General features: G+C 45.5%; 1 protein-coding gene across 1 annotated transcript in view; it reads left to right on the forward strand.

Annotated features, from left to right (window-relative positions):
• Positions 1–2382: 2382 nt before the first annotated feature.
• The window catches only part of LOC104512771 (ephrin type-A receptor 4-like), a gene marked incomplete at both ends in the record, with an annotated part of 29225 nt that continues 3733 nt past the window's right edge, over positions 2383–27874 (forward strand). Inside the window, 4 exons of the mRNA XM_010155873.1 lie at positions 2383–2721; positions 22948–23072; positions 24246–24405; positions 25448–25559. Of these exons, the coding sequence (XP_010154175.1) occupies positions 2383–2721; positions 22948–23072; positions 24246–24405; positions 25448–25559 (736 nt within the window). The remainder of the gene's footprint in view (positions 2722–22947; positions 23073–24245; positions 24406–25447; positions 25560–27874) is intronic.

Genomic DNA, 27874 nt, shown 5'->3' on the forward strand with positions numbered 1-27874 from the left:
ACTCGTCCCCCAGCCTGTAGCATTGTACCTCATACAGTGGCCTTGGCCCATGGATCCAGCCTGTCCAGATCCCTCTGCAGACCCGTCCTGCCCTCAGGCAGATCAACACTCCCGCCCAACCTGGTGTCATCTGCAAACTGACTGAGGGTGCACTCGATCCCCACATCCAGGTCATTGATAGATATTAAAGAGGACTGGCCCCAGCACTGAGCCCTGGGGAACACCACTTGTGACTTGTGTTATCCCTTTCCCCCTTCAAATCTAGTTTAAAGCTCTTTCAGTGACCCTGGTAACTCCTGTGCAAAGACCCTTTTGCCCCATTGAGGCAGGTGTACCCCATCTGTTGCCAGCAGGCCTGGTGTCGTGTAAACAGACCCAGAATTCTGCTGGTGGCACCAGGCTTGGAGTCAGGTATTGATCTGCTGACCCTTCCTGTGTCTTCCCTGCAACTGGAAACCTAGAGGAGAAGCAAAAGCTTTCACAAGCTCTCCTGTGTCTTGAATAAAAGTTGAATTTGTGACTTTCCATGAAATTATTTCCAATATTTTTCTGGCAATACCATTTGTATTTAAAGCTCTGACTATGAGTAATTACTGAGGTCTGCTATTTTTATTGTGTTTGGTTTGGATCATTACATTTGTTAAGCTTTGTTCTCACTCTCTGTTTCATTTCTGTTCAATACAGTATTTACCTTATGCCCTGTCCCAAAGCATGCCGTGTGCATTCTGAGTGCCCTGGTGCTTTGTCCCAGCACAGGCTGCCCATCCACGATCAGTGATGCTTTTTGTGGTGTACAAAACACCCATCGCTTTCATGGGGTGGCTCTGAATCACCCTTAAATGTGGGGGTACAAAAAGCGTATCTCGCCTCAACTGCATTGAAATTAGATTAAGAGTCACAGGATTAGCTCTTCTGCATTTTCGTAGAATCATAGAATCATAGAATGGTTTGGGTTGGAAGGGACCTTAAAGATCAACCAGTTCCAACCCCCCTGCCATGGGCAGGGACACCTTCCACTAGAGCAGGTTGCTCCAAGCCTCATCCAGCCTGGCCTTGGACACTTCCAGGGATGGGGCATCCACAGCTTCTCTGGGCAACCTGTCCCAGTGCTTCATCACCCTCTCTGGGAAGAATTTCTTCCTGATATCTAATCTAAACCTCCCTGTTTTCAATTTGTACCCATTACCCCTTGTCCTGTCACTACAGGCCCTTGTAAAAAGTCCTCTCCCAGCACCCTTGTAGGCCCCCTTCAGATACTGGAACGCTTCAGTGCGCTTACTGGGTTTGGGCCTGTGGGGATGTGAGCATCCAAAAAGATTTCTGCCCGTGCGTTGGCTGCAGAGCGAGGCCGGGCACTGCGGTTGGGCAGCACTGGCCGTTACCATCCCAGCGAGCTGCTGGAGGAGCTGCCTCCTCGGGGCTCTGCTCCGCTTCTGCCGTCCCTTCCCTGCACCCAGCTCTGCCCGTCTCCTGCCCAGGGAGGTCACCCCCAGCCTGCCTTCAGCTCTAGCCCCAAATCCCATATTCCTCACGCTGGAACCAGCTGGGGACTGTTTGGCAGCATTTTTACAAGTTTTAAAGCCTCCTGCCCTGTGATGCAGGAGCTGACCTTGTGTCTCCGATTCAGCCTTACCTCCAGGCTCTCTGTATGGTCTCATGTTTCTGAACAGTTTTCTTGTATCAGCTCTTCTTTCAGCTGCTCGCCGTGTTTTCCTCCCCACTTCTTTCACATTCTCTAGCACTCCCTTATTGTAACCTTATTCTCTGTCCTTCAAAGCCTTCGTTCTGTGTCCAGCTTTCTACCCTGATCTCCTTCCTCATCCCAAAGTGTCATGTCCAGCTCCCTGCTTGATGGGCCTCGATGTTCACTGAATGCGATCTGACATCAGCTTGTCTGGGAAATACTGCACTTCAATTCTCAAGAGAAAAAAATATCATCGGGAGGTCAACACTTTGAGTGAGACTCTGCCTGTAGGTAATGGGGGACCTTGAAAATCTCAAGCGAAGCAGGAGTTTGTGCATTTGATGCTTTGCTTGGGAGATCATGGAAAATAAATGTAAAATAGATACATTTTTTGTTCGTAACAAGTATAAATAGTGAAAGTGAAAAAAACCACACTCTTGTTTAATTGCAACACTGAGCTTTCAGGCATGTTTAGAGCTGGAAAATACTCTTCATCGGATGAAGAGATCAGAATTTAACTTGCCAGTTGATTTTTCACCTTCATTAAGAACACAGAGAAGTCAAATTCTCTGTGGTCTCCGCTGCCCTTGACTTAAGCAGGAGTTGCACAGGCTCCGTATCACCTGGTACCCTATGTCTGAGGACACTATGGTAAGGCTTTTCCTGTTACTAAAACCATGTGGACCTTTTCTTTCTAGGCCCTCCATCTGCTCCCCAGAACCTGATTTCCAACGTCAACGAGACATCGGTGAATTTGGAGTGGACCTCTCCCCAGAACAAAGGTGGTCGGGAAGACATCTCCTACAACGTGGTGTGCAAGAGGTGCGGTGCCGGCGAGCCCAGCCGCTGCCGGTCCTGCGGCAGTGGTGTGCACTTCAGCCCCCAGCAGAACGGCCTCACGACCACCAAAGTCTCCATCACTGACCTCCTGGCACACACCAACTACACCTTCGAAGTCTGGGCGGTGAACGGAGTGTCCAGGCAGAATCCCAGCCAGGACCAAGCTGTGTCGGTCACTGTGACAACGAACCAGGCGGGTAAGAACCTAAACATAAATCCTCTTCCTCTCCCTTCTGCCTGTTTTTAAGGAAAGCTGTGATTTGCATTACATTTAACATCAGCAAATGAATGCGAGCAGGACTGAGGTGCTGAACTGGGTCAAACCCTTATTTTCTGGTTATTTATATGGATAGTTTAGATGCTTTAGAGCTAGAAAAACGGGAGGGTTTGTGGAGTGTGGCTGGGAGCAGAGCTGCACTGCAGCACGCTGGCAGGACACTGGGAGGCATTCTGCAGCGGCAGAACGGCACAGCTGGCTGGGGTGATGCGAGGGGACAGAGCTGGGGGGACAGAGCTGGGGCACCCTGCACATGGAGAGGAGTACGTCCTCTCCTCGGCGTTTTGAGAGGGCAGAATTCCCCCGCGGAGAGCACAGCAGTGTGCTGCTGCCTCCTTCCACAAAGGGCTGCGGGAGATTGAGAGAGAGGAATGAGTTGTTGCTCCCTCCCCTGCCTGCTTTCTCTCCCCTCCCTGCAAAGTCAATTAGATTCTGTCCCATTGATAAATAAATACCTCCTTAACCTGCTGCTAACAGCGTTTCAATTGATCAGAGCTGGCATTACTTCAGAAATCCTATATGAGCTTTCATCTTCATGCTGGCTGATTTTTGCGTTTCACTCGTGGGAGAGAGAGTGAAATACCATTTCTGTTTATACCTGATTATTTCGGATACCCTAGGCAGTTCTACTTTTTCCAGTCCCCTGTGCTTGACCTAGTAAAGGCTGTGCAGCAGATTGCCGTTTAGTTTTGATGATCATTGCTACGATTTTTTTCTTTAATTACATGAACACATGTCTTGTTTGCAGCTAGCTAGGCTTTCAGGCACAGGGCTCCGGGTGAGTTTTTAATTTAACGCACAGAATACATACATTTGAATATGCTACTCTTCTCTATGCAAATTAGATACCCAGACTGTCAGACTGGCTATGAGACCGTCAAACCTGTTATCTAATCGCTCGCAGCACTGATCGCCTGGAATCCCACAGATGTTGCGGGCGTTCAGCACCTCCGAGCGTAGCTTCCAGGGTCATTGTTTGTCGTTAGGCTTAGGGCGGATGGGACGATATTTATGTCGTATATTTTGGTAGTACTGGACTATATAAATATTATGAATTCTGCTTCCTAGTAGATGGGTGTGAAAAATAGGTATGAATCGTCTGAATCTGCGAGTTTTAGCTGTGGTCCAGAACACTTCGGTACGAACAGTCAGAGATGCATTGACAGTCAGTTTTGCAGTGACAGTTACAAGCACAATTGTCAAGTCCACACTGAAGCTCCTTTGAAAATCTGGTCCGGTGTTTTTTTGTTCTTCACACATAAAGTTGACAGCATCCCTTTTAAATTATGATTCAAAAATTCAAACTATCACTTTGCCTAGTGAAAAGAAGCCTAATGGAGAACAGGGGCTATTAGAGAGTCTTGGGAGAAAGCTGCGGGAGAATGCTGTCATACGCTATACGAAGAGAGAAGGTTGAGAACAGCAGCAGGGACAGTGTTTCTGTGCTATGAATGCATAGCAAAGAGAGTATTTCTGACTGATTTTGGCATGTGTAAGGATTAGTGGATGCATATATGCATGAATAAGTGAGTGGGATCCATCTACCGTGTGAAAATTCTACCATCTTAAGCTTTAATATGCAAACCGAAATCTGATTGAATATGCAAATAAGAATTGATTTTGTTTATTATCCATGAGTAGCAGTTCTTCACATCAGGAAATTTGTATTTTTGCCAACATTTCCAATTATGAAACATGCCCAGTCTATCAAATGCTTCAGAGGGCCGGAGAAAACCGTACTGGTACAAATCAAAATTAACTCCAAGGTGCCGGTATTGTTCTTCATATGACTTTGTGTATCTGCGGCAGAGAATATCTAAATAGAAATGTGTGGCCTAAACCTACAGATCTCAGCTGAGATAAATAGTCCCTTACATATGCAAATAATCCCATTGATTTCAGTGAAACTGCTTGCTTGAGTAAAGGTCTGTAAAGTTGGACCCTTGGGTTTTACAAGTGCTGATCTATTTAATCATTGTAAATGTGTGTCTGGGGTGCATTAAAATTATTGTGCCACTCATTTTCTTCCACTATATTTCATTATAAAGGAATCATGTCATGACAGAGCACTGCCACAGGCTTGGTTTTGATCTTGCACCTTTCTTACACCACTGTAAAGCTACCTTGGGTTCTTTGCAGCAATCTCTGAATTCCCTGTTTTGCTAATAAAAATGAAACTACCAGCACAGGTTTTGTGAACGACTTCATTGGGTTTGCTATTAATCCTCATGCTTTCCAACATTTGATAGAAGAAAAGAAGTGTTGTTAGTGTGGTTCCGTAGATCTTTACATATAAGCCGTGCTTTTGGTTTGTGTTCTGGGAAATTTGCTGGAATTGTTTGCAGGAGGTGTATCCTTGAGTTAAATCCAGTAGGGATGATAAGTATGCACGGGGCTAGGAAATCCTTCCTCTTAACAGCAGTCTCAAATGGACTTTCCAAATATGCAACCATATAATCCAAAGACAATAAACAGATTTCACAACGCAGATTTTGGTGTCGGAATCGGAAAACCGCATATTTATGTGTTTGCTCGCATTGGTGCCAGCCCCTGTGGATGCATTTGGAGACGGTCAGGGAGCCATGAGAAATCAGTTACTGGTATATTCAGCACAAAATTGAAGAAACGTGTTGCAATGACATAAAAAGTGCAGTTGAAAGACACAGGTGTTTTTTTGTTTGCCTTTGCCATTTCACTCCCGGAGATAATGAAATGAGGCAGTTTACTTTCCCCCTTTGTTTAGAAACTCTTTTCAGTTTCCAATACTGTAGAAAAATGTTTAAATGAAAATAAACTTCTGCCATTCAAAGTAGGATTAAAAAGCATTTGAAAAAGTATTTTTCCTGCTTCCTTTGAAAAGGTCCTGGGTTTTATAGTAGTGGGTTTGTTTTTTTTTTTTAAGAGAGAAGCTAAATTTTGGGTTTTGAAGTAAAAATTTCTGTCTCCTAATGAAATACTTTAGTGTTTTGACATTTCAAGAATCTTGAATGGTGAATTCAGCCCTATATTCTACATGTTTAGTATAATAATTTTTTCGAGGTTTTTCGAGAAGGGAGTCACCACTCTTTTCCCATATAAGAAATTAAAAAAGGAAAGGATGGGACACCGAGCTGTTGAAACTTGCAGCCAGCGCCCTTACCACGGTGAGCACTGGGGAATGCTGGTATTAAGGATCTCCACCAGCAGTTCTGACTTTCGTGCCTTTCTGGCTTTGATCAAATGAAATCAGCACTTTGTCCATCTTTTTAAAACGTGAAATGACTTGTGGAAGAGGTGCAACCCAGCAATTCTCAGGCGATGCTGCTCGAAGAAGCTAATTTCAATGAGAAACCCTACCAGGCAGTTGACTGAGTAGCTCAAAAATCTCCAGGCTCTCTTTTTTTCCCGCTAAGGATAATGCTGTGAAGCTGTTCAAAATTAAAAGTAAATCTCTCAATAAGGAGACCCGGCTCGCAGCAAGCAGAAAGCCTTTGTTTTTTTGAAGAGGTGCTGAACAGTTTATATTTTTATTAGCGGTGACAGCCGAGCTGTTTGGTCCCCGCCGTGACAGCCGGGTTCCCCCGTGTTGGTCTGTGCGCGCGTCCGAGGGGCAGCACCGCGAGGACAGGGTTTCGCATGGATGCCAAAGGCGTTCCGACGGCGGGGAGACACTACACAAGCTCTGGATGAGGTTTAAAATCCAAACTCACCGTGGTGCTTGTTTTCCTCCCTTCTTTGTGTTGGCGTTTTCTGAGGGATGGGTGTCCTTGCTGCTCTGCTTGTGGGAGCTGGAACGGGTGGGACTGCGGAATGAACGGGGCGCCTGGGGATTTGTTCCCTTGGTAGGGTACCTTGGGCTCGCCGTGTCCTTAGTGGACCACCATAGCTAGGTGGAGGCAGGAGGTGCCAATTAGGATGAAAATACTGTATAAATAAACCAACTTACTTTCTCTCTTCCCCGCCCCGCATCAGACTGGATGTTTTCAAGCTGTCTGTGCTCAAGACCAAGAACTGATCTTTCTCCTAAATCTCTCAGGCCCTGTGTCCCTTTTTTCCCTGTCTGCCCTCACTGCTGTCCCCGCTCCTTTGTCTCTGTGATGCCCCACACCTTGCCTGCCTAGCTGTCTGCTCGCCTGTCGCAAAGCGTCCTCGTCGCGGCGGCAGAGCGGTGTGGCTGGCTGCGCTGCGGTCCAATGCTCCCCCGCTCCCTCACCGTCACTCAGAGCCCTGCAGTTGTTCCATCTCCGTTCCCAGGAGGGAACTAAAATGGGTCACGGTGCCACCAGGACGTGAAGACCCACGTGAGCTGAGTGTTCTTCTGGGACAGGCTGCGTTGTGTGACCAAGCTGTGACGAACCCCAAACGTTGACATTCAGTGCTGGGAAGGAAAATGTCAACTGTTACTCAGTTTTCTTTAGCCTTTAGGTTTGTTTGTTGTTTATGTTCTGAATTCCATTACTAAAAACACCCAACCAAACCTGCAAGATCCTGATGCTTTGAGGATGATAGCGTTTTAAGTTAGAAATGGGAGGGGGGATGAAGTGGGAGTTATTTGCTTCCAGATGACCCACAAGTTCTACTGGACTTTTTAGTAGGGGAATATATATTCCCATTTTGATTTTGGTGGGTCTTCTTTGAAAGCCCACGTTTCCTTTCAAACGCTGATTAGCATTCCTCACGTGTGGTGCGGAACAGCACGGATAATGCTTATAAGCCCCTCGGTTCTGCCAGCGTGGTTTAGCCTGTGCAGAGCCGCGTTAGCAGGCGTTGAGAACGCATGGGCACACGTTGCCCTTGGGTCGGTGTGCACTCCTCACAGCCACCAAGTCACGGCTGCTGGGGCAGGTCAAAAGCAGCACATGCCAAGGGCAGGAAGGCTAAGGGTTTCAGTGTTTTCTTTCTAATGCGCTACTTCCCTGGGTATTTATAGTTTATCTATAAAGTGTTGCTCTGTAGTGAAATATCAAATGACATTGTTCAGTAGATTACGGTCGCGGAGCTTTCTTTGGATGACTGCATGGATACCCTCAAACTACTACTGGAAAATAAAATTAATAGATACCGTGAAGATCGATCCACCCATCTGATTCTCTAAACTCCATCGTGTTCTTTGAGTATAGTCCTGGTTTTGGTGTAAATAACAGTAAATAATTTCTGTTCGTGAACATGACATTTTTTGATATTGTATGTGGTGATATTTATGTGCATACTGAGAATCTTATTGACAGGGAGGTGGTAAAAGAGGTTAATTTTGCTTTGAAAAACAGCACGGTCTGTGGTTGTTCAGACTGCTGCAGTTTTACACTCAGCTCTTGCAAAAATTTCCCTTTTTTTACTGCAATCCTGGTGATGAGCTGTTTATTATTGTGTCGAAACATAATTTTGAAGGGCTGTATAACCCCAAGGACGGTGTCGGCTCCAAATAGCCAGGGAACTTGAAGGCAGGATTCATCATACAGTTGTGTCACGGTTTCACCGACTCTCTAACATAGCGTAAGCTGGCTAAATAAGTAATTTTCTGTTCTGACATCACCCTTCCCTCATGCCTGCAGGTCAGCTGCCCTTCAGGGCTGGTGGGTTTTCCAGCCCAGCTCCCCGCCTGGCTCCCAGGGTGGTGCAAGGACAGGGCAGTGCTGGTGAGGTTTAGGGTGTGGCGGGGGGCAGGATGAAGGTGCTGGGGCAGGCTGGTACTGGGCGAGTGGTTTGGACCAGTCAGAAAGGCGTTGAGGTTTGCAGCAAGTTGGATGGTCTGGCCTGGAAGTGGCGAAGGTGGGCGAGTTGTGTCTCTGCCCAGACAGTCGAGCGGGTGGCACTCCAGATGCAGCAGTACCTGGCTGCAGCCTTCCCAGACATCCAAGAGTCGATTGAATTTTTAATTTTTTTTTTTTTCAAAGTACTTGCTACCAGCATGGTCCCACCCTTTCCAGTTACTTGTTCCCTGCGGCCAAAGGGTACAAATAGCCAGTTCCAGGAGTCCTTTTACAGGCACCCGGGAGGAAACTTGTGGGTGTGTGTGAATGGCCACAGCACCCTGGCCACGCCGTTCCCCGCAAGCCTGATTTAAAATAATCTCTTGACAAACATCAGGACACATGCCAGATGTCCAGAGCATGGGATGTGTGTGATGCTTCTAGCTGCTGCGTTCTTGTTTTTCTGCAAAACGTCAGGGTAATGGAAAAGGGGAGTTGCAAAGGGGTGGTTTTATTTTGCTTTAAAGATGTTTGTACTGAGGATGATGGATCAGCAGTCTCCTTGTTCCTCAAATGGAGCTGTGTCAAGCGTGAATTCAATAGGGAAAGGGATTCAAAACTAGTACGCAGGGACTTGAAAAAGGGCTGATCCGTGAGCGTGACACTCCAAGTGATTTGTTGCAGCATCTTGCAGAATTCCAGGCTAATCGTATGCAACTTTCGCATTTGGAATCGCAACCAGTGTGGGTTCTAAGGTTTTGTGGTTAACTGCTCGGCATAAGCAGCAATCCGCCCCCCGTACACACATTTCCAAGCAGAAGGGTTGGGATGAGTCGTCTCCTGCCGTGGTGGATGAGTGACCTGCCAGGCAGTGCAGGACAGGGACCTGCATCCCTCTTCCCTCCCATTGCTTCCCCGGGGGAGCTGTGTTTTCGCTTTTGCTGTCTGAAGACACGCATTGAAGGGAGTTACCGCCAGGATTTCTGAAGCAAACCAACGATATATTTTGGGAAACCACAAGCGCTTTCGAACATAAACGTGGTGGGAGATCCAGAAAGAAGATAAGTGCTCCCAGCGCAAGAAATTTGGGAATTGTATGGAAGCCAGGAGTTAGGAATACTTTTTAATGGGCGAATTTCAGTGTTGAGCGTGAGATTTCTCAGAGCCTCAGAGATGTCGTGTCTTGGCCACTACAGATTTCTTCTGCTGCACGTTTAATTACGTGTGTAAGATAATGCGCCTGAGTAAGGAGCTTCTCCAAGCTGGCAGATGCAAGTGGGAGTTTCTTATTAACAGCTCTGTGTTCTTGCACAGGCTTTAACTGATGGCCTGTAATAAATGCGTAGTTACAAGCGTACGTGCTCCCGTCTTAAAAACAAAACCGGGAAAACTATTGTTGGAAGGGATTAAATTATTATTTTAAGGTAGCTACAGCTTTCCACAAAGAAATAATAATTAAAATAACAACTGCCTGCTTGCTGGCAAAGCTGTCTGCACCACCCATTTCCATGAATTTGTATTCAAGGTGGGGGATGCAAGTCTTGGTAGGAAGGGGGAAAAAAAAAAAAGTGCTTTCTAAAGATCCTTAGTAAATAACCAGCTTCAGGGTTCAGTGAACAGCTCAGACAAGTTGCATGTCAGATAGAGCCAAGAAGTAATTGCAGCATTTAAATAAAAGTTGGGTCACATTTTTAAAAAGATCTCATGGTTTGCTATGGGAAATGGAGGGTAGTTATATATCCTCCTGGCGAAAAAGGACTGGGTAGTGTTGACTATATTTAAATGATATAAATTCACTTTTAGGAGGCATCAGATGGAATCAAATTCTGGTCTCGGTGATGTTGGCACAGATGAATAGTTACCAAACTGACAGAGATGAAGATGCGGTCCTGCAGCTTTTATTTGCTCTGGACCATTTAACCGCGCGCTTCCTCTTGCTGGCAGTGCACGGACAGTTCACATTCCTGGAGCTAGCCATCCAGTCTGAGCGCTTCCCATGAACAACTGGCCGGGAAATAATGTGGAAGGAGATTTTCCCCAAGAATGTTTGTGGCTACCACATGTTTAGATGGGCTTCTAAATTTTCTAGTTGTTTTTGCAACTGACTAAATCAATTGGAAAGCGGCCCGAGAGACAGCAGAGTCCGGTCTGTAGTTGAGCAACAATAAAAGGCTTCGGAGAACTTTATCAAAGCTTCCATTAACCCCCTGCTGATGTCCTCAAACAGGATTTTTTGGAGAGTGGAAACACAAAAGCTGGGCTGCACAACTGCCCCTGTGTGTCCATTCAGAGGTTTTAAATCCGCACAGTTACTAATTAAAATGCCACGCAGAGCAGCACAAATAAACATCGCCAGTCCCTGAAGCCCAAAGTATCTGCACTGGCTCATGGTTTGGAGGGCAGGATGCTGGGCTGACCCCCTGAGGGTGGGTAAAGCAGCCCCTTTGGTTCAGATACACTGTCCTTGCATGAGGAGTTGCAAAACTGGCGTCGAGTCCATCCGTGTGCGTGAAGTCATACCCCCGGAGTGCCGTCCCAAGGCAGCCTGATGTTTCATTTTGGTTTTGCGCAGCATTGCGTTGAACCATGAGGGCTAAATAGAGCTGTGGCATGCCTGCTGAATCTCTGTAATCACGTTTGCCAGATTTCGGCGGCCATCAGAATGCTGAGCACACGAGTGAATAACTGCTCCTTTCATTGAGAAACGTCACTTCAGATTTAGCCCCACGTGTGAACTGGTGTGCGGAGCGCTTTAGTGTTACGGCAGGGCTCCAGCGGGCTTCCCCTCCCGAACAATGCGGGCAAATGCGTAGCCTCTCTCTGCATCTACTTGAAGGATTTCATGGCGTCTCCTTAGATTAAGGTAATCTGTCTTCATTACTAAATTCAGGAACCAGCGTCCCAGAACTCTAAGTACCGTGCTCTGAGAATGGATTGGGGGTCTCTGCAAGTCGTGATTGGTAAACTGGTAATAACAAAAGGTGACCATGGGTTTGGATTTAGTTTTTAAATACAGTCTAGAGAGAGGTAGGAAGCTGAAGCATTTGTATTTTATTCCTCCGATCACTTGTATTTCAAAACATGGAAAAGCCTTACTGCTAATTTAAAAGGAAATGGTATCTTTTGTCTCAGCCTTCTGAATGGTTCCTGCAGAATTTATTAGGATTTTTATCCCTGCTATCGAATTCTATCACCTAGTCTTAAAAACATAACTGACTGATTCTGATTTTTTATTAAATACTTCTACTGTTCCATAAAACCTCTTTGGTTTCATCTGTATTAAAATCCTTTGAAAGTATCCATGGATTATTATAGACAGAAAACCCCTTAAACTCTAATGTGCTTTGGATATAAATGTCTTTCAGTTCTATGCATTACGAAAGACTAAAAGGAAAGCACCGGAGTTTTTAATTAGGTTTTTATTATTTTTAATTTTCTATGTGCCATTAAATGGTCCTGTCAATAAATAATAGAGTAAGACAGTATTGCCTAGGCAAAATCGGAAGGTGTAGTGGGCTGGAAGAGATGTCTCTTATATGAATTGAGTTTTGTGTGGTGCCCATTTATTTTCACAAACAAATAAAGGCATGATCTCAAGACAACCTGCTACAACGGCTCCCTGGGAAGATTGCGCTTGTCTCGATAACATACTGCGTTCTTTAAATCCGTCCTCTGAATCAGCCTCGATTTATCTTTCTTAGCATAAAAGGGAATGCAGATGGAATGGCTGCAGCCGTCCTTCTAGTTTATCAGGGTATTGTGCATGCACATAAATAAGACAGGAAGTGACTGGAATATGTAAGTGGCTGAGTGTGAAGCGCCCTGGTTTCTGAGCTCCCTGGGTGCTGTGGGACAGGGTGGCCGAGGGGAGGCCTGTGGGAGCGGCAGGGATCTGTGGGCTCTCCGCCGTACTTCGGACACGACGTGCAGAGCCAGCAGTGCCTTTCCAAGGGCGTTTCAGCCGTTCGCTTCCGCTGCTGCCGGAGCTTAAAACGGCCGTTATGGAGGTGCTGGGGAGGACTGGTGTGACAGTGGGCTGGGCTCGAAGGGAGACTTCTTTAGCACCGCTTGCAGAGGTGGCGTTTTGCTTCTGCCAGGGAATATTTGTGTTGGTGTCGTTACACCGACAAGCTGTGAACATCACAGGTTCATACAATCACAGACTGGTTTGGGTTGGAAGGGAACTTAAAGACCATCCAGTTCCAACCCCCCTGCCATGGGCAGGGACACCTTCCACTAGACCAGGTTGCCCCAGGTTAGAGGGACACAGGAGTTTCCTGGCTTATTTTCAGTCTGATTGATCTTTAAATGGAATTTATTAGCTTCATGTGGCTCAAATGAGGTAAGCCGATTTTTGGACCTGTTGATGACAAAACCGAACTAAATACAAACCCATGAACCTTGCAGGGAGGAGAAATAACACTGGGAAGCGCTCTGCATGCTGGTGGAACGGTTTTTGAATTGCAGGTATGGAATGTAGATTAGGTTTTCCCTTGCAGTCCCCATCCTGTGTGCGTCTCAGTTCCACCCGGTGCGTACCCTTCGGGGCCCTGGCCTCGGAGAGGAGCAGAGCCATGCCACAGAGGTCTTCTCATCAGGACTCGGGGTGGGCTCTGGGTCCTGTCTGCTGCAGGTCTGGGACTGAAAATGGCAGTCTGGACTCGGAATACAGACCCGTCTGTGCAATTGCTGGGCTGATTGGGGACTATTGTTTTCACGGGCTTTAATTTGCCCAGGCCGTAGCGCAGTACTCCTCCAGGAAATAAACGGGGCTGATGTCTTTGTACATCTCCAAGTCTTCATGAGCTCCTGAGGCTGATTTCATTTATTTATTGAATCCTATGGAACACATCCTATCCCGGGCTGTCTTCAAGGCCAGGCTGGATGAGGCTTGGAGCAACCTGGTCTAGTGGAAGGTGTCCCTGCCCATGGCAGGGGGGTTGGAAATGGATGATCTTTAAGGTCCCTTCCAACCCAAACCTCTCTATGATTCTACAGTTTATTTATTTATTTAGGGTTGAAATTGTTGAGCCTTTGTAATGGCACTTGCATTGCACAGGAAACTTTACCAATTATCTTTCTGACTCTTTTCCACTGAGGCAACCACCTTTAATATTTAATTGCTTATTCCATTTGGGGTTTTTCTAATTGACACAGTTTTTAAATGAATAATGCACAAGTTTTCAGTATCCGGCATAAAACCAAAATAATGAAACCCCTTTATAAGTTTAATTATGTGCCACCTATGATGTAATCGGTTACTGACATCATGAACTAAGATTTTAATTTCAAGGTTTATGTGTTTCAGGAAGCTTAAGGCTCTTCCCCTGTTTGTCCCTCATCACATTTTTACTGAACAGCAAACTTCAGGTAGCTTTGCTTTTTGCAGCAACACTGTGTGCACAATATAGTTTGCTCTGTCATGGGGTCTATTAATGATTTTTAATTTCCTGAAGAAATCTGCCTGCTGCGGATGAAGGAAAGGGGGCTTAACTCAGTCCCAGTGAGAGGACCTGGTAGAAGAGCTCCGAGTGTGAGAGTAGGCATGCTGCAGCCTGATTTTCTGGGATGCCTTTCCAAAAGCATAGAGTATCTTTTTACCCTGAAGAAGGGGGACTTTGGTGGGGACTATGGCAGGGTGTCTTACAGCATCCTGGAAGAGCCGAGGATCTCCAGGTGCTGTCAGAGCAGTGTCCTTCTCAAAGCGCTACAGAAATGAGCTCAGAAAACCTAACCCTTGATTCAATCTCTTGAGTTTCTCGACAGAGGCAGATGGTATCATGTCGAATCCATCTAACCTTTGTACAGAAGGTACTTTGCCGGAGTTCCAGCTGAACGCTCTGAATATTAACCATAACTGAAATTTATAGGTCGATCAGCTGAAATGTAAATACGTAAATGCGAACCTCCTGCGTTAGCCTCTTGTGTGTGATGGCGCTTAAAGTAAGTAAAGGTAAAGTTCCTTAGCTTTGCTGTCTTCAAAACAATTTATTACTCTCAAGAATTAAGATGGGAATCTTGATTTTTATTGTCAGGTGAGTCTCAGGTTTTGATTCTTTTGGGAGCTGCAGGCTGAGGAGCACACCCTTGAGACCCAGCCTGCAGTTGCTGTTGGAGCTGTAGCACAGCTGAAGTAAAATATTTATAATTTTATTAGTTTTTCTTCCTCCTTCCTCCAAATTCTTGCCATTTCTGTGGGATTTCGGAAAGGCTTTTAAGCAGCTCTTTTTACAAAACCTAATATTCTTAATGCTGAAAGTAAGTGACAAAGGAGGCTATTTAGCACATATATATGTCATGTAGACATCCGTGTTTGGAGTAAATGAAAAGTAACTGTGTGAGACCCAAGGAAGGGCATTAGGCGATGTGTTGCTTGGGTACCAAATCACACATCTGAGCTGTACTGGGTTAAGTGTTACGCTGTAACTGTTGGGGTAACCGCGTGCACAGGTGGCTTGGTGGTAAGTATAAGAAAGGAGCAGAAATGAGGCTTTCTGTTCATAGACAGAGGCAGGAGGCATCAGGTGAGAGCTCTGCTTTGCAGTGTGGGACAGAGGGTTGCCCCTTTGGGACATCAGTGGAGCAGGGTCGGTACTTTTGGGGTTGTTTGACGGGTTGTCGATACGCTATTGTGAGTGGTTCGAAAGCTGCACACGAGGCATGGTGTGCAGGGCACAGACACAGTTATTTCGTTGGCCCTGTACGATTTAAGAACAGCTCTACTCCCCTTGTCTGTTGCCTCGTGAAGTGTACGCAGACATGCCTTAACTCCTCTGACCGTGGGCAGGAGGGTGGGAAAATGGGAGGGGGAGTAGCTGGATGGTTGCTTGAGTTGAGGAAGAGCTTAAGGAATGGGGCAGGGGTCTCATCTGGGGGCATCTGATGTGTCTTTGAGGGTAGCTTTGATTTCCTTGTGGAAGGGGCTGGAGGGGGAGTGGAGGAGTTTGTTCTGAAAGGCAGCTCAGCAGATGCTCCTCCTGTGCAGCAATACAAAGGTGAGGGACAGGCGAGTTCTGGGCAGGACTTTGCTCCGGTGGCTACCTCGGGCTTCCCAAGAGGAAGAGCAAGGGATGTGGGTGAGGTAGAGTTGCCCTGAGGGGGTGATGGTAACTGGGTCAGATTGATCCAGACTACTCATTTTTAGCAGAATGCCCCGTTTCAACATTATTATCTGTTTTAATAACAGAGCTTATGGTGTCCAGAGCCACTGTACCCTGGGGTGCTGCACGCTGTGTCCCGGCATCAGTGTTTTCTGGCGGGCTGTGCTTGCTGGACCGGCGTCTGGGAAGTAAGAGGATGATTACAGCACGTGCTTCCCAGAAGTGTTCAACCCAAATTCGGGTCGTGGGATCCTGCCTCTAAGCCTGACTGGTCCAGGCCCTAAAGGAGGACTCTGGGAGTTATGGCACTCTCTTTGTCTAGACTGGGTGGCCTATTTTCTCTGCTTCTCTCAACCCAGTATGATGCAGTGGAGCATCAGTGTTGGCTTCTTTAGGCTACAGAATTTATTGTTGTTTATGTTGGGTCAGATTCTAACCTCAGCTAGAGGGAAGAGTAACTGCAGCGTGACCTGCTTTGTGACCAGCGGCTCCAAACCTGCTCGGGTCAGACAGCTGCTGACTAATTCCCATCTTAACAAATTGCTTATAGCTCTAAGAGAGTTTCTTAGAGCAATTCACAGCACTGAGTACGTTCACCCTTCTTGTGTTAATCATTCTAGTTGAAGCATTTAGAAATGTTCGGTGCTGGTTTTTTTTTTAAAGTGGTTGTAACGTTCAGGCAGATTTTTATAAATTGCCTTCCAACCGAAAGACTTGTTTTCCTGTTTATTTTAAACTGGCATTCATACATACAGGAAATACACGGTATTCTGCCATGTTTCTGTTGGCAACTATTAAGTTATCCTTGTCAGAACATGCCAACAGGATTTCTTAGCAAGCTAGCAGAAAGAAAACAAGCAGTTCTCAGACTAAACAGACCCCATGCTTGAGTTGTAATACAGATCTGTTGCTAAATGCTATGTAGATTTTATAGTCTTTTGGTTTACGGCAATCTTTGGGATTGCAGGTTGCTGATTCAAATCTTTGGAGTTACTCCAGACCTGCATTGCATTAGCTGACATCATTATTTGGCCTTCAGAACTGGAGGGCCAGTACCTGAAAATAACGTACTGCTGTCAAGAGCTGGTCCTCAGAAATTAATAGCCAGAACGAGCCGTCTCCTGTGTGAGCAAAATCTTCTTTGTCACCCCTGTCTCATTGCAGTTCCTGATGTAAACCACAGGGAATTGTGGTCGGACCTCAGCTCCTATAATTGGTTCGATCTAAATTAGAGCCGTTCTGGTATGCTGAAATGGTCTGTGCTAAAACTGACACAGGACTGGACGTGCATCCCAGAAAATGCACAGGCTCTCGGTGGGTCCTCAGCAGCTACTGCATGTCTCCAAGAACTGGAGCCTGGAGTAGGGTGGTAGAAGTACAGCACTCTAATAATCCTCAGCTGCTACTATTTGTTGCTGCTAACAGCCTGGGTTTTCCTTCAAGCTTCTGATTTGATGCAAGTCAGAGCCAGCTTTTGTGGTTTGGCAAGATTTGCGGCGCAGGTTCTTTTGGGAGAGGCAAGAAATGAAAACTTTAAGGCGGAGGAAATGTTCAAAACCTAGTAATGCTGCGTGAAGAGTCTTGAAAGTCTCATTTTCCATCCCCTTTCTCGATGACCACGTCATTGCAAACATGGTCCCTAGGTCTGGGAGCTCGTCACTTGTTTTTCTCAGGGCTCTTTGGCAGCGACTGGAAAAGAGCCCGGAAAGAAAGGGAAGATCACTTCTGCCTGTTGTATTGGGATGAAGGTGTCCTACGGGAGCTTTCCGTGGCCGAGCTGGAGCTTTGCCTGAGCAGCGTAGTTTCTAGTAACAAGGAGGGAAAGTTTAGTTCCGAAGTATCATGGCTGATGGAAAGGATTGAGAGAAAGAGGCCACACTCAGCTGTCAGAGTGCTTCGCAGGACGTCGGCCAGGATTCCCTGGTCTGGGTGTATAACCTTGAGCACTTTACTCCAGTGAGTAAAGCTTTAAATCCTAAAGCTTGAAAACGCTGGCCTGAATCTTGGCGCGTCTCAGTTGCCAAGCTAGGAGGTGTTCCTCGCCAGTCGTCATTCCTGGGGGTGGGAGAGGCAGACGGTGGGAAGACAGAGGACTCGGGAATGTCTTGGGAGGCTTCCAGTGGCTCAGTTGAGCAATCAGGCCTCTAGATCCTTGTCCAAGTCCTAACCTGGCCAAATCATCACTATTACAAATGTTTGCTCCACTTACACAGGGAGAATGATGAAAAAAAACCCTAAAAATCTGCATGTGGTTAGTTTTTAAATGCACATCCACCCCGCAGACTCTTGCCGGTCCCTCGGAGAAAGGCGTAGCTGTCATGCCGGCAGTGAAGAACGGGAATGCCAGACTCGAGCTCAGCTCTTCGGACGTGCGCAGACGTCTAATCTGAGTGTGCACGCAGGTTCACGTCTGCAAAAGCCTCTCATGTGCTTATCCTTATGTACATATATGGCCTTACACAGATGCTGTGCGTGTGTTTGGAAATTTGGTCATGCTAAAATGCATTCTCCTCTGTTAGCAAAGCCATTTCCCCGGAGCGCTCGGGGAACGGGGATGGTCTTACTCGGGAGCAGGGGTGTTTCTGCCTGGGCAAGAGAGGAGCAGGTAAAAGGCCCAAGGGACCAGCGTGAAGCAGAACTGAACTCCAGCAGTTTAGGAAAGAGCAGGACTGCTTTCTTTTTAATTTATTCTGGTGCATGTACCTAAATAGGGGTGGATAGTTCTCCCTTTGCTGGATTTGCAGCCAGTACGACAGCTGCTAGAGTAAGTTGCTCTCTGGCCTGGAGAGTGTTGCCTTTAGAAATGATTAAAACCATATTAGATTCTCTGCGTTGTATATCCTTTTCCTGCTGGGAGATTATTTGATAATATAATTTACAAAATCCCATGTGAAAACCCACAATAGTACAAGGTAAATATTCAAAGAGAAAACCTGAAACGTGCCAGGTACCCTTAAATGTGTTTTGTCCCAATTAAGAGAAGATGAGACTTGTTTTGATTTCTAGGAGGACTTTTCTTCAGCGTTAGATTCTCAGAAATACTTTTTTTTAAGTAATTAATAACGGAGCAGGCTTTTAGTATCTACCCTGGAAGGTAAAAACCCTTAATCACAGTAACATCATTAGTGCTTTCAAGCATTTAATTTTGACGCTTGACAAAACGCATAGCCATTGATAAGAACAAATAAGTAGTGTTGTGTGCAATTGAGGGAAAAAAGAAAAGCATGAAAACCCCTAAGCTTCAAGTAATTAAATTTAAATATGTTATTTGAATTTAGCTGAGATAATGTACAAACTGTGGGTATATTTTTCAATCAGTGAAAGACCCCTTGAGTAAACACGATCCATTTAAATTCAAATCATGGGGAGTGGAAAGTAAACCCTGCTGTGGTTAAGAAGGCATCTTCACTAAAACACTGGGCATTGTGTGTCTTTGATATCTGAGTCCTCATGTGGTGTAGTTTTATAAAGAGCTGTTTTCACTCATGGATGCTTACATGCCAGAGACTTTATTGCATCTATTTATTTCCTGTATTTTTCCTCTCCCCATCCTCCTAATTTGAACCAGTAATGAAAAACTGACACTCTGCTTCTGCCATCCTTTAAAGTGCCTCAAAACTGTTACAATTCAGCACTTATTAGCCTTGGGATGTGGCTTTATGGCGTTTGGGTGAAGTTTTTGTAGTACATCTGTGCTCTTTCTCTCTCTGTAGGCTGCGAGCTTAGAACTGCAGTAATAAAACTACTAGTAGGTGTTTAATGGCAGGTTATTGAGGAAGTAGATAAAAGAAAATTGCAACATTCCCATCAGTAGGGAGTGGGGTTTTTAAGGGAGAGGAACTGCTGAGCTTTGAACTAGGGAAAGTTACACTTGGTGCTTTTGTTCAGGGGGACCCCTTCTTGGGCACCGGAATACCTCGTCGTTCTTCCCTGTGAAATGGGCTGTTCTGGTACCTTTGGTGCTCGGTATGTACAGCCTGTGCATGCGTGGCAGAAACACCCGCTGTTGTAAGCAGTGAGGGTTGAGAAACGCGTTTTTGCTTGGCGTTCCTAATATCGAGGAGTAGGGAGGAGCAAAGTGCAGAAAGTGGAAGAAAAAGTGATCTCCCATTCTCTTCCAAAAATACTGTGTGATCTTAGGGCGAACATCTTAATTATGTACATTATTCTTTTTGGTCAAGCTGTCTTCGGTGTGTTTTGCAGGAGTGTGTGTATATAATGAACAGTTGGCCCATGCCCATGTAAGAGGAGATTCTGTCTTTTATTCTGCTCATGATCAAAGCATCATTTTACAACCTGTTACATGTTTATCTTCACAACATCCCTAAGAGGCAGTTTCAAGGCAAAAGGGAGAAGAACAAAGCGGGTAAATATTTTGCAGAAGCTCACCCAGAAGGCTGCCTGCATTGCCATGATGAGCTGGCGGTGATGTCCTCTTTGTCCTGGGCTCCACTGGCCAGACTCTTACACCCTCTCGGTAATACGTGTCCAAGGAGACCCAGACCCGTTGTTCTTCCAGAAGCCCAGTCTTCAACTACTCAGGTCAGCTGGCGGGCCCTGGAAAACAAGGAAACAAATAGACCTGATATGTAGGGCTATTTGCAGAAACAAGAGAGGATTGATAATGGAAGGTTTTATCCATGCAGTGGGATAACTGTAGTACTCCCTGTGCTATCTGGGCCCAGTTCCTCAAGGTCCACAGCGTTGAAGATCACCATCCTATTGCCAGACAATTGTAGGTCTGTGCTGCAGACGTGTCACAGAACGCCTAGAGAGCTTCCTGCAATTCTGGTACTTCATCCTGTAGTGGGACTTGAGCACTCTTAGGATTTCTGTATAGCATATGGGGAGGCAGGATGTACAGTCAAAACAAAACAAATTGCTCATCTGCAGAATACAGGACACAAGAAGAGATTAAGTAGGATGAATTTGCATATAAAGGGGGAAATAGGGCCGTTATTACAATTGTAACCATAAGGAGTAAGGAAGGAGTTGATGTACAAGTCCTCGTTGCGTCCTGGAGGCCGGGAGCGGGTTGTTTATTTCAGTATGGTGTAATGCCTAAGATCAGCCGTCAAGTTGTGAGACATGAGAAAGCACTTGTTAAACTATATAAAGGTAAGCATCTTTCACAAGAAGGGGGTAGTTAATATATATTCTTCTGCTACAAATAGCCAGTTTACAACAGAGAATAAATGCGTTTTCATACAGCACTTACCAGCCCAGTGTTGAAGGACTCGCTAAATTCCAATATAAATGCCAGCAGAAATGAAACAGGAAACCAAGGAGGCTAAAAGGAGGATAAAGGAAAGAAAGTGAACTCTCTCTCTACAGTTCTCGAGGTCAGACCAGCTTCTCAGTCAAGCAGAATTGCCTGTCTGCCCTGCATGCGGCACCGATTAACTAAGCAGCTTTCTCTCCGGTTGGTTTGTCACTAATGTCGCGCGCGTGTGTGTTTTAGGGTAGAAAATCTGATTTCTAGCTTATTAGCTGAGCAGTATTCTTTACTGCAAAGGCCAAAAAAAAAAAAAAAGAGTCTGGTTCTTTGTAGAGGAGCTGTGAGGTTATTAAGCCGGTTCTCAGTCAAGCCGCAGATAGAACTTGAGGGAGCACACCTGGATCCTCCCTGCTGGCTGTGTTTATAGTCTCCTCTGTCATCCAGTGTTTGCCTTTGCATGTGAGAGACAGACAAGGAAAAAGAGAGAAAGGTTCTGGAGGCATTTCTAACAGAGATGCCAAACTGTCAAACAGTAAATCGGGAAGCAGCTCCCTGATGGTTTCACATCAAGAGGAGACACCCTTTTGTGACTGTGCGGCGGGCGTCTGCTGGTTATTTTCACTTCCATCAGAGCTGTCTGATATGGTCAAGTAGGTTTGAGGCTTTCAACATTCAATTTTCTTTTCATTTATTGTGACTGTTTTATTTTTTTGTCTTTCTTGGTAGTTTTCAAGGATACGTGTGTCAAGGATACTTTATACTCTCTTAACATTTTTGTGGATCGTCATCCCGGAGTTAAGGGTAGAGAAGGAGACAAAAAGAAAGGGAAAGGAGGGGAAAAAAAGAGCAACGTGGCTACAGCTTCAGGGGACAAAAGAAGAAATATATTCAATTTAGGAAGACCTCTAATCTCTGGTTATACAGGACAGCTTTGTTAGATAAGATTAAAAATTTCATGAATGTCCCTTTTTATCCCTGGAGACTCCGCCATTTATACCAGCTATTGTCAGCATCAAAAAGGCTTGATAACAGCTGGCTAGAGACGTGACCACACAGCAACACAACAGCAAGGAAGGGGCAGCCGGGTTCATAAATCTTCAGAAAACCCGTTCCCCCAGCGCAGCCATGAATCTGCTGCTATCACCGTCCAAGGGAGAACGCATTGTCCTCCAGCCTGTCAAACCCCTGAACTTCAGCGTTAGCAGGGGCTCTATTCAAAGTCAGGGTGCACAATGAGATGTTTCCCATTATCTTCTTCGTTGCAGCCCTTATTACTGCACACAGATACAGTTTGAAGGATCTTTGAGTTGAGCTTGTTGCTAGGTAGAGTTTTTCCAAAAATCACACGGCCCTTACCCTTGGCAGTGTAATCCAGCTTTTTGTATTCATCGCATCAGTATAGTGCCGCATGGGACAGGGTCGGATGATGCCAGTTTGGTTCACAACGGACCGGTCTCTGATATCTTCTGGCAGGGAAGGAGCTATCAAAGCCGGAATCTGGCCCTCGGGCACTGAGCTTCCCCATTCCCCAGCGACTTCTCACGGACTCAGGCATAAGCAGGGCAAGTTGGGAAGCACAAATTGGCTCAGACTCTTGAAATACGAGTTTCCTGGTTTTCATGGGAGGGTCCAAATTCATATGTATTCAGCTTTACTCTGGTCTTACTTAATTCAGTGGCAATATTTTCTCAGCTTTAGAGAAAACCAGGTTGGTGCCGCAGGAGTTTCATAGTTCCTGTAAAGCAAATAGCTAATGAAGTAACATCAGTTAATTTTACGAGATGGAAGAAGAGAATCACTGCACACCAAAACGAAAGTACAGGTCTGTGCACTGTGCCTAACAGAGGATGACACCGAGGCAGAATCTTTTAGTACCTTAGCCTCTTCCAGAGGTTGGTACCTATTGATACTTCCAAACCCACCTGTCTAGTGTTGCCCAGAATCCAAGCACAAGCTTTATTTAAAAGAGGTTTCAATGCAATTTTTTTTTTTTGAGAAAACAGGAAACATACTTAATGCTTCTAACCTCCCCTCTGCAAGAAGAACACAATTTCTGAAAGTGCTTATGTGGTGAAAGTTATGATTAAAAATATACGTTCCTCATTAAAACTGGATTATTGCTTACAATTTTTTAATTTTTTTTTTTTAAATCCTGGCAGCTCCGTCCCCAATTGCTTTGATCCAGGCTAAAGAGATAACAAGGCACAGCGTGGCCTTGGCTTGGCTGGAACCTGACAGGCCAAATGGAGTCATCCTGGAGTACGAAGTCAAATACTATGAAAAGGTACTGTTCAAAAATGGCCAAGCAAGGAGTTTTGTTTGGGTCTGGGGAGGGTGTTTTACTTTATTCCATTACAGTTTATTTCCAGATAGGATTCCATCATTTGAAACCAAATAGATTCAGTTTAATAAAATCCAATTAAGGATTTCATGCACTTGAATGGTTGCTTGACAGAATAGGACTCATAGGCTGTTCCAGCTGTATGGTATGAGTATTTTGTTATTTTTTCCTACTAGGAACTGAGCTTTTGTAGCAAGCGTATTTATAACGAGAATCAATAATCTTGGGCAGAAGTGAGACGTTAGCATTACTTCATAGACAGAAGTATAATAATGAAGTATATAACACAGCAATACTAATAAGATCTGTTTGCCAATAGCTTCCGCTCAGAGTGATAGTGTGGGCTGGATGGCTTTTAATAGAGAATAAGGAAAGAAAATTACATTCTTCATACTTCCCAAGTTAGAGGGAGATGTTATTCCTACAAATAGCTTCTCAAGCATGGAACTATGAAAAGAGCTATTTTCTTTGAAGGTTGTCTGCAAAAAATGAACAATTACCTGCTCCTGCTTGTGCGCGCTCCCTCTCACATGCACACTTCTAAATTTGTATAATCACTTACTTGCTTCCCTAACACATACAGAAGGCGGCATATGATTTGCAAGGAAGCTAGATTATTACATTTTCTGATGGATTTTTCCAGCCAAAAATAGAACAGTTTTTAAGACTGGACTTTCTGGAAGACATTTTCTATGTCTTTTCTTTCTTAAAATACTTTTATCATGTTTTTTACATGGCTCCTGGCTGGTAGGAAGAATAAGAAAGTGCCAGCGTGTGTGCGTAAGATGTTGCTTGTTCATCAAGAGGATCCTATTTGAAGGAGTGGCTGTTTTCCAAAGGATTTCGTTGTGTGATTTCTTAAATAATCTGATATGTGAGCATCATACCTACTGCCTCATCATCCATTTTTGGCTTGCTCAGAGCTCCATGAAGCATGCAGTGCTGGGGGTATTGAGCAAGGCCGGCAGCAGGAGCCCTCGGGACGTATTTTGAGAATTCCATCCTTGTTACTCATCTTCTTTCATCATGACAGTTTTGGCAAGGAAACGGGGTTCCGTGGTTCACGGTGCAGGGAGGCATTTGCACTTGATCACCACTGTGTTCTTTTGTTGCCAGGACCAAAACGAGCGCAGCTATCGCATTGTGAAGACAGCCTCCAGGAATACTGACATCAAAGGCCTGAACCCCCTGACTTCATACGTATTTCACGTGCGGGCCAGGACAGCAGCGGGATACGGAGACTTCAGTGGGCCGTTTGAGTTCACAACTAACACAGGTAATGACAAGCCCACTGATTTTCTTTTCCTTGAGCAAAGCGTGCAGATGCAATGAGCTGAGTGATGGGAGTTGCCCGTTGGTGACTTGGACTGGAGTGTGTTCTGGGAAAATGTTCTTCCGTGGCTGCACGACCGTTAGGATCTGACCCCAGGCATCTGCTTGGATATGCTTCTAGATTCTAGCAGTGAAAATGCTGCAGTGTGGCGTCAGGAGACGCGCGCCCTGTAAACACTTGGAGGCTGTTGATGCCTGAGAGATTTATGTACCTGTTTTGTTTACTGTAAATGCAGATGCCTGCACATGTTTTGGAAGACTCGTTTGCAGGGGAATAGAACCCTGTTACTCCCCTTTGCAAGGTATTGACAGATCAGTTAGGTGTCCTACATCAGCTCGCACACTTGCACTTTTCCTTGGACAGTCATGTAAAGACAGAATGTTTGAATTATGTTGTCAGTAGAGCTTTCACTTTGCTGAAGGAAACATGCAAATATATCCCCCAAAGTGTTTGCTTTTCAGTGGCAGGAAGGCTGTGTGACCAAGCCTATTTTATTTTGGACATACAGGTCTGCTTAAATCAATTTAAGGTCACGCTAGTTAGTGGCAACATCCTTCAGGATGTTACAGCTGAACAGAATCAATCCAGCAGGAAGAGGGTAGACATTTTAAAATAACTTACTCTCTTTGTGACAGCTGAGGAGTGATCATCTGGCCCCACTGAGAGGAGGAGGAAAGAAGAGTGGAAAGCAATTAGAAAGGCAAAAAAATAGCCGTTATATCCTCTGAGCAACACGGAAGGGGAAAAGGAGAGGGAGTCTTTGTTCCCAGTGAACTGAAGTTCCCCAAATCATTATCAAACATTGTGTCTTCAGCTAATTAGGGCCCTGTTGGAAAATTGTGTCAAATGACTATATAATAAAGGTCTGAAGGTAGATTTGAGTGCTACTCTAAACTCTCTTCGCAAGTGAGAAAGCCTCATTGAGTGCTACCTGGGTTGATTTTTTGAGAGTGTCTGACACTAATGCTCCCTTCTCTGTTTCCAGTTCCTTCCCCCATCATTGGCGATGGTACCAATCCCACAGTGCTCCTTGTTTCAGTGGCTGGCAGTGTTGTTCTTGTGGTCATTCTCATTGCAGCCTTTGTCATCAGCAGGAGGTAAGAACTTAAGCTTCTCTCCCCCCCCCCCTTTTTCATGAGGGAGCTTTTTGTCTCCTCCAAACAAAGCTAAATTCTTTGATTAGCATCATAAACAGTGCATTTGCATTACAAGCCTTCTCCCATGTAGCTTTGATCTTCTCAACATTAGTACCAAGCAGCATGTGATGTAATGGCAATAGTTCCAGCTCTATTTGCCCTTCAAATGCAAAGCTGATTCCAATAACTGGCATTGAGAAGCAAACCAGCTAGAGATTTGTGGTTAGTGTAATGTGAAGTTAAGTTTAATGGGTATGGGTACAACAGATTTTCTTGGACTGACTCCTGATAGACAGGGAATAAACAACTGCACTGTTGTGAACTAATCCATCAGACTGTGATTTCTGTGTTAGTCTGTATGAGTCTGCATTAGTCTTTGGCGTTAGTCCTTCCCGTGTGTGTGGATGTGACTGTAAAACAGAAGCCACAGTCATTCAGCAGTGTCATATGCAGTAACACAGCAGACAGGATCGATGGTTATTTCATCAGAGCAGGACCGTAATCTTCTACCAAGCACTTGTTCATTCTCCCACATTCAACTCAGGCATCAGGAACAATCCTGCGATTGGGAGGACAGTGTGGACATAAACGCAGTGCGAGGGTTTGTCTTCATCCTTGTGTTCAGTCTCACTTAAAAAGATCAGCATGATTTTGCTTCAGCGTAATTCTGAGGTGAAACTGGACATATCGTTATGGCATCTGAAGCCTGGGATCTGAGGGATGCACATTTTGTCACGCTGCTGATCAGTTTAATGGCACCAGGCATAAATGTGCACAAATTCCTCTTGATTTGCTCTCTGGCTTTCAATTGTCTTAAAGAGCAGCTAAGTCATTACTATGACTGCAGTATCTGGAAAGAGGGCATGCATTGTTTCAGCTTTCTGTGGATGTCCAACTCAAAGCCTCCATGCTGGCAAGAAGAAAGAAGAGCAGAACGTATGAAAATGTAATGCGGCGAGACAGGTTTATTAAAAGCCATTGCAACAGAAAATATCATCACTGAGCTTGATGACTTAATCTCCTCTCCGCTTTTATTGATCACCTTATTATTTAAGGCAGGATTGATAGCAGGATACATTGGATTTCTAATTATGAGTCGCCACCTTGGAGAATTGAGCCTGTCGAGCTGCTTTGAGATGATGCCTTCCCCTCCTCCCCCCCTAAAAAAATGTCGCTTCCCAAGGCTGATAAACACTGCTTGGTGATTGGCCCTCAATGGATCACTTTTTAGAAAATGAAATGTCAACCCCTTGCCCTCATATTGATTCTCTTTAGTATCGGCCATAAAGCTGTCAGAGGAGAGGCTGCCTGGAGCCAGGTAGCTGACAGACGCGCCGACGTGGGTGCGCGCTCGGCCAGGTCTTCTCGCCGCTCGGGCTGTCTGCTCCGTTAGCGCTGCCCACGCGTGTTCAGCTTGGACAAAGGCAGGACAGAGAGCGGGTGGGCAGTGGGGACGACGGGCTGGTCCAGGCACTGGTGGGAATGGAGATAAAAGCATCCTGGTGGCCGTGGGTTCAGGGGTGTCCCGTAGCTCTGCACCGGTTGGTCTCAGAGAGGCCGCGGCAGGGGAAAGACGTGGCAAGATGAATGAAATACTAGGACAGTGAAACTGCTCTGTGCATACTAATGCACGGTGCCTTGCTAATTAATAGCCTTCCCCAATACACAGCCCTCCAGTAGCTGCAAGTAGCTCTCAATAAACAGAATCTAATATTCACTATTACTCTAATGTTTTTAACCACTTTACCAATGTCATTTAGAGGTGTGGGCTTTGGGGATGTTTCATGATGTTCCTACACCAGCGGAACTTAATAGCAAAATAATTATACTTTGTTCCAAAATGACTTCAGATGAGAGAAAGCTTTTCTGTCCATACAGTCCCCATGAGGAGGTTTTGTAATCTAGCCATGACCTAGAAGTCATATTTATACAATCAAAGCCATGCTTTGGCCTGCAGACGTGGCCTCTCTGCATCCCTGAGCCAAATGTGCAAACTGGGCATATGCCGTAGGTGCCCACTGTTGAACCCTGGGTTATTGCTACTAATTTAGCATTAATGATTTTGCAAGTCATTGCTCAAATCCCAAAATCTATCTTTACAACAGAATTTGTCAAAGGACTTTGCCTTCGGGCAGCTCAAGCTGTTTGGTGCTGTCCTGCGACTGCGGCGTTCGTGTTAACGTGAGAGCTGATCTGCCTCAGTGTTCAGCTTACCGAGGTTAAGATGGGTCTGTGCCTGGGGAGGTAGCGGGAGTGTTGTGAAGCCCTGCCCTGCA

This window comes from Eurypyga helias, unplaced genomic scaffold (assembly GCF_000690775.1).
Source record: "Eurypyga helias isolate BGI_N326 unplaced genomic scaffold, ASM69077v1 scaffold25687, whole genome shotgun sequence".
Classification (NCBI taxonomy): Eukaryota; Metazoa; Chordata; class Aves; order Eurypygiformes; family Eurypygidae; genus Eurypyga; species Eurypyga helias.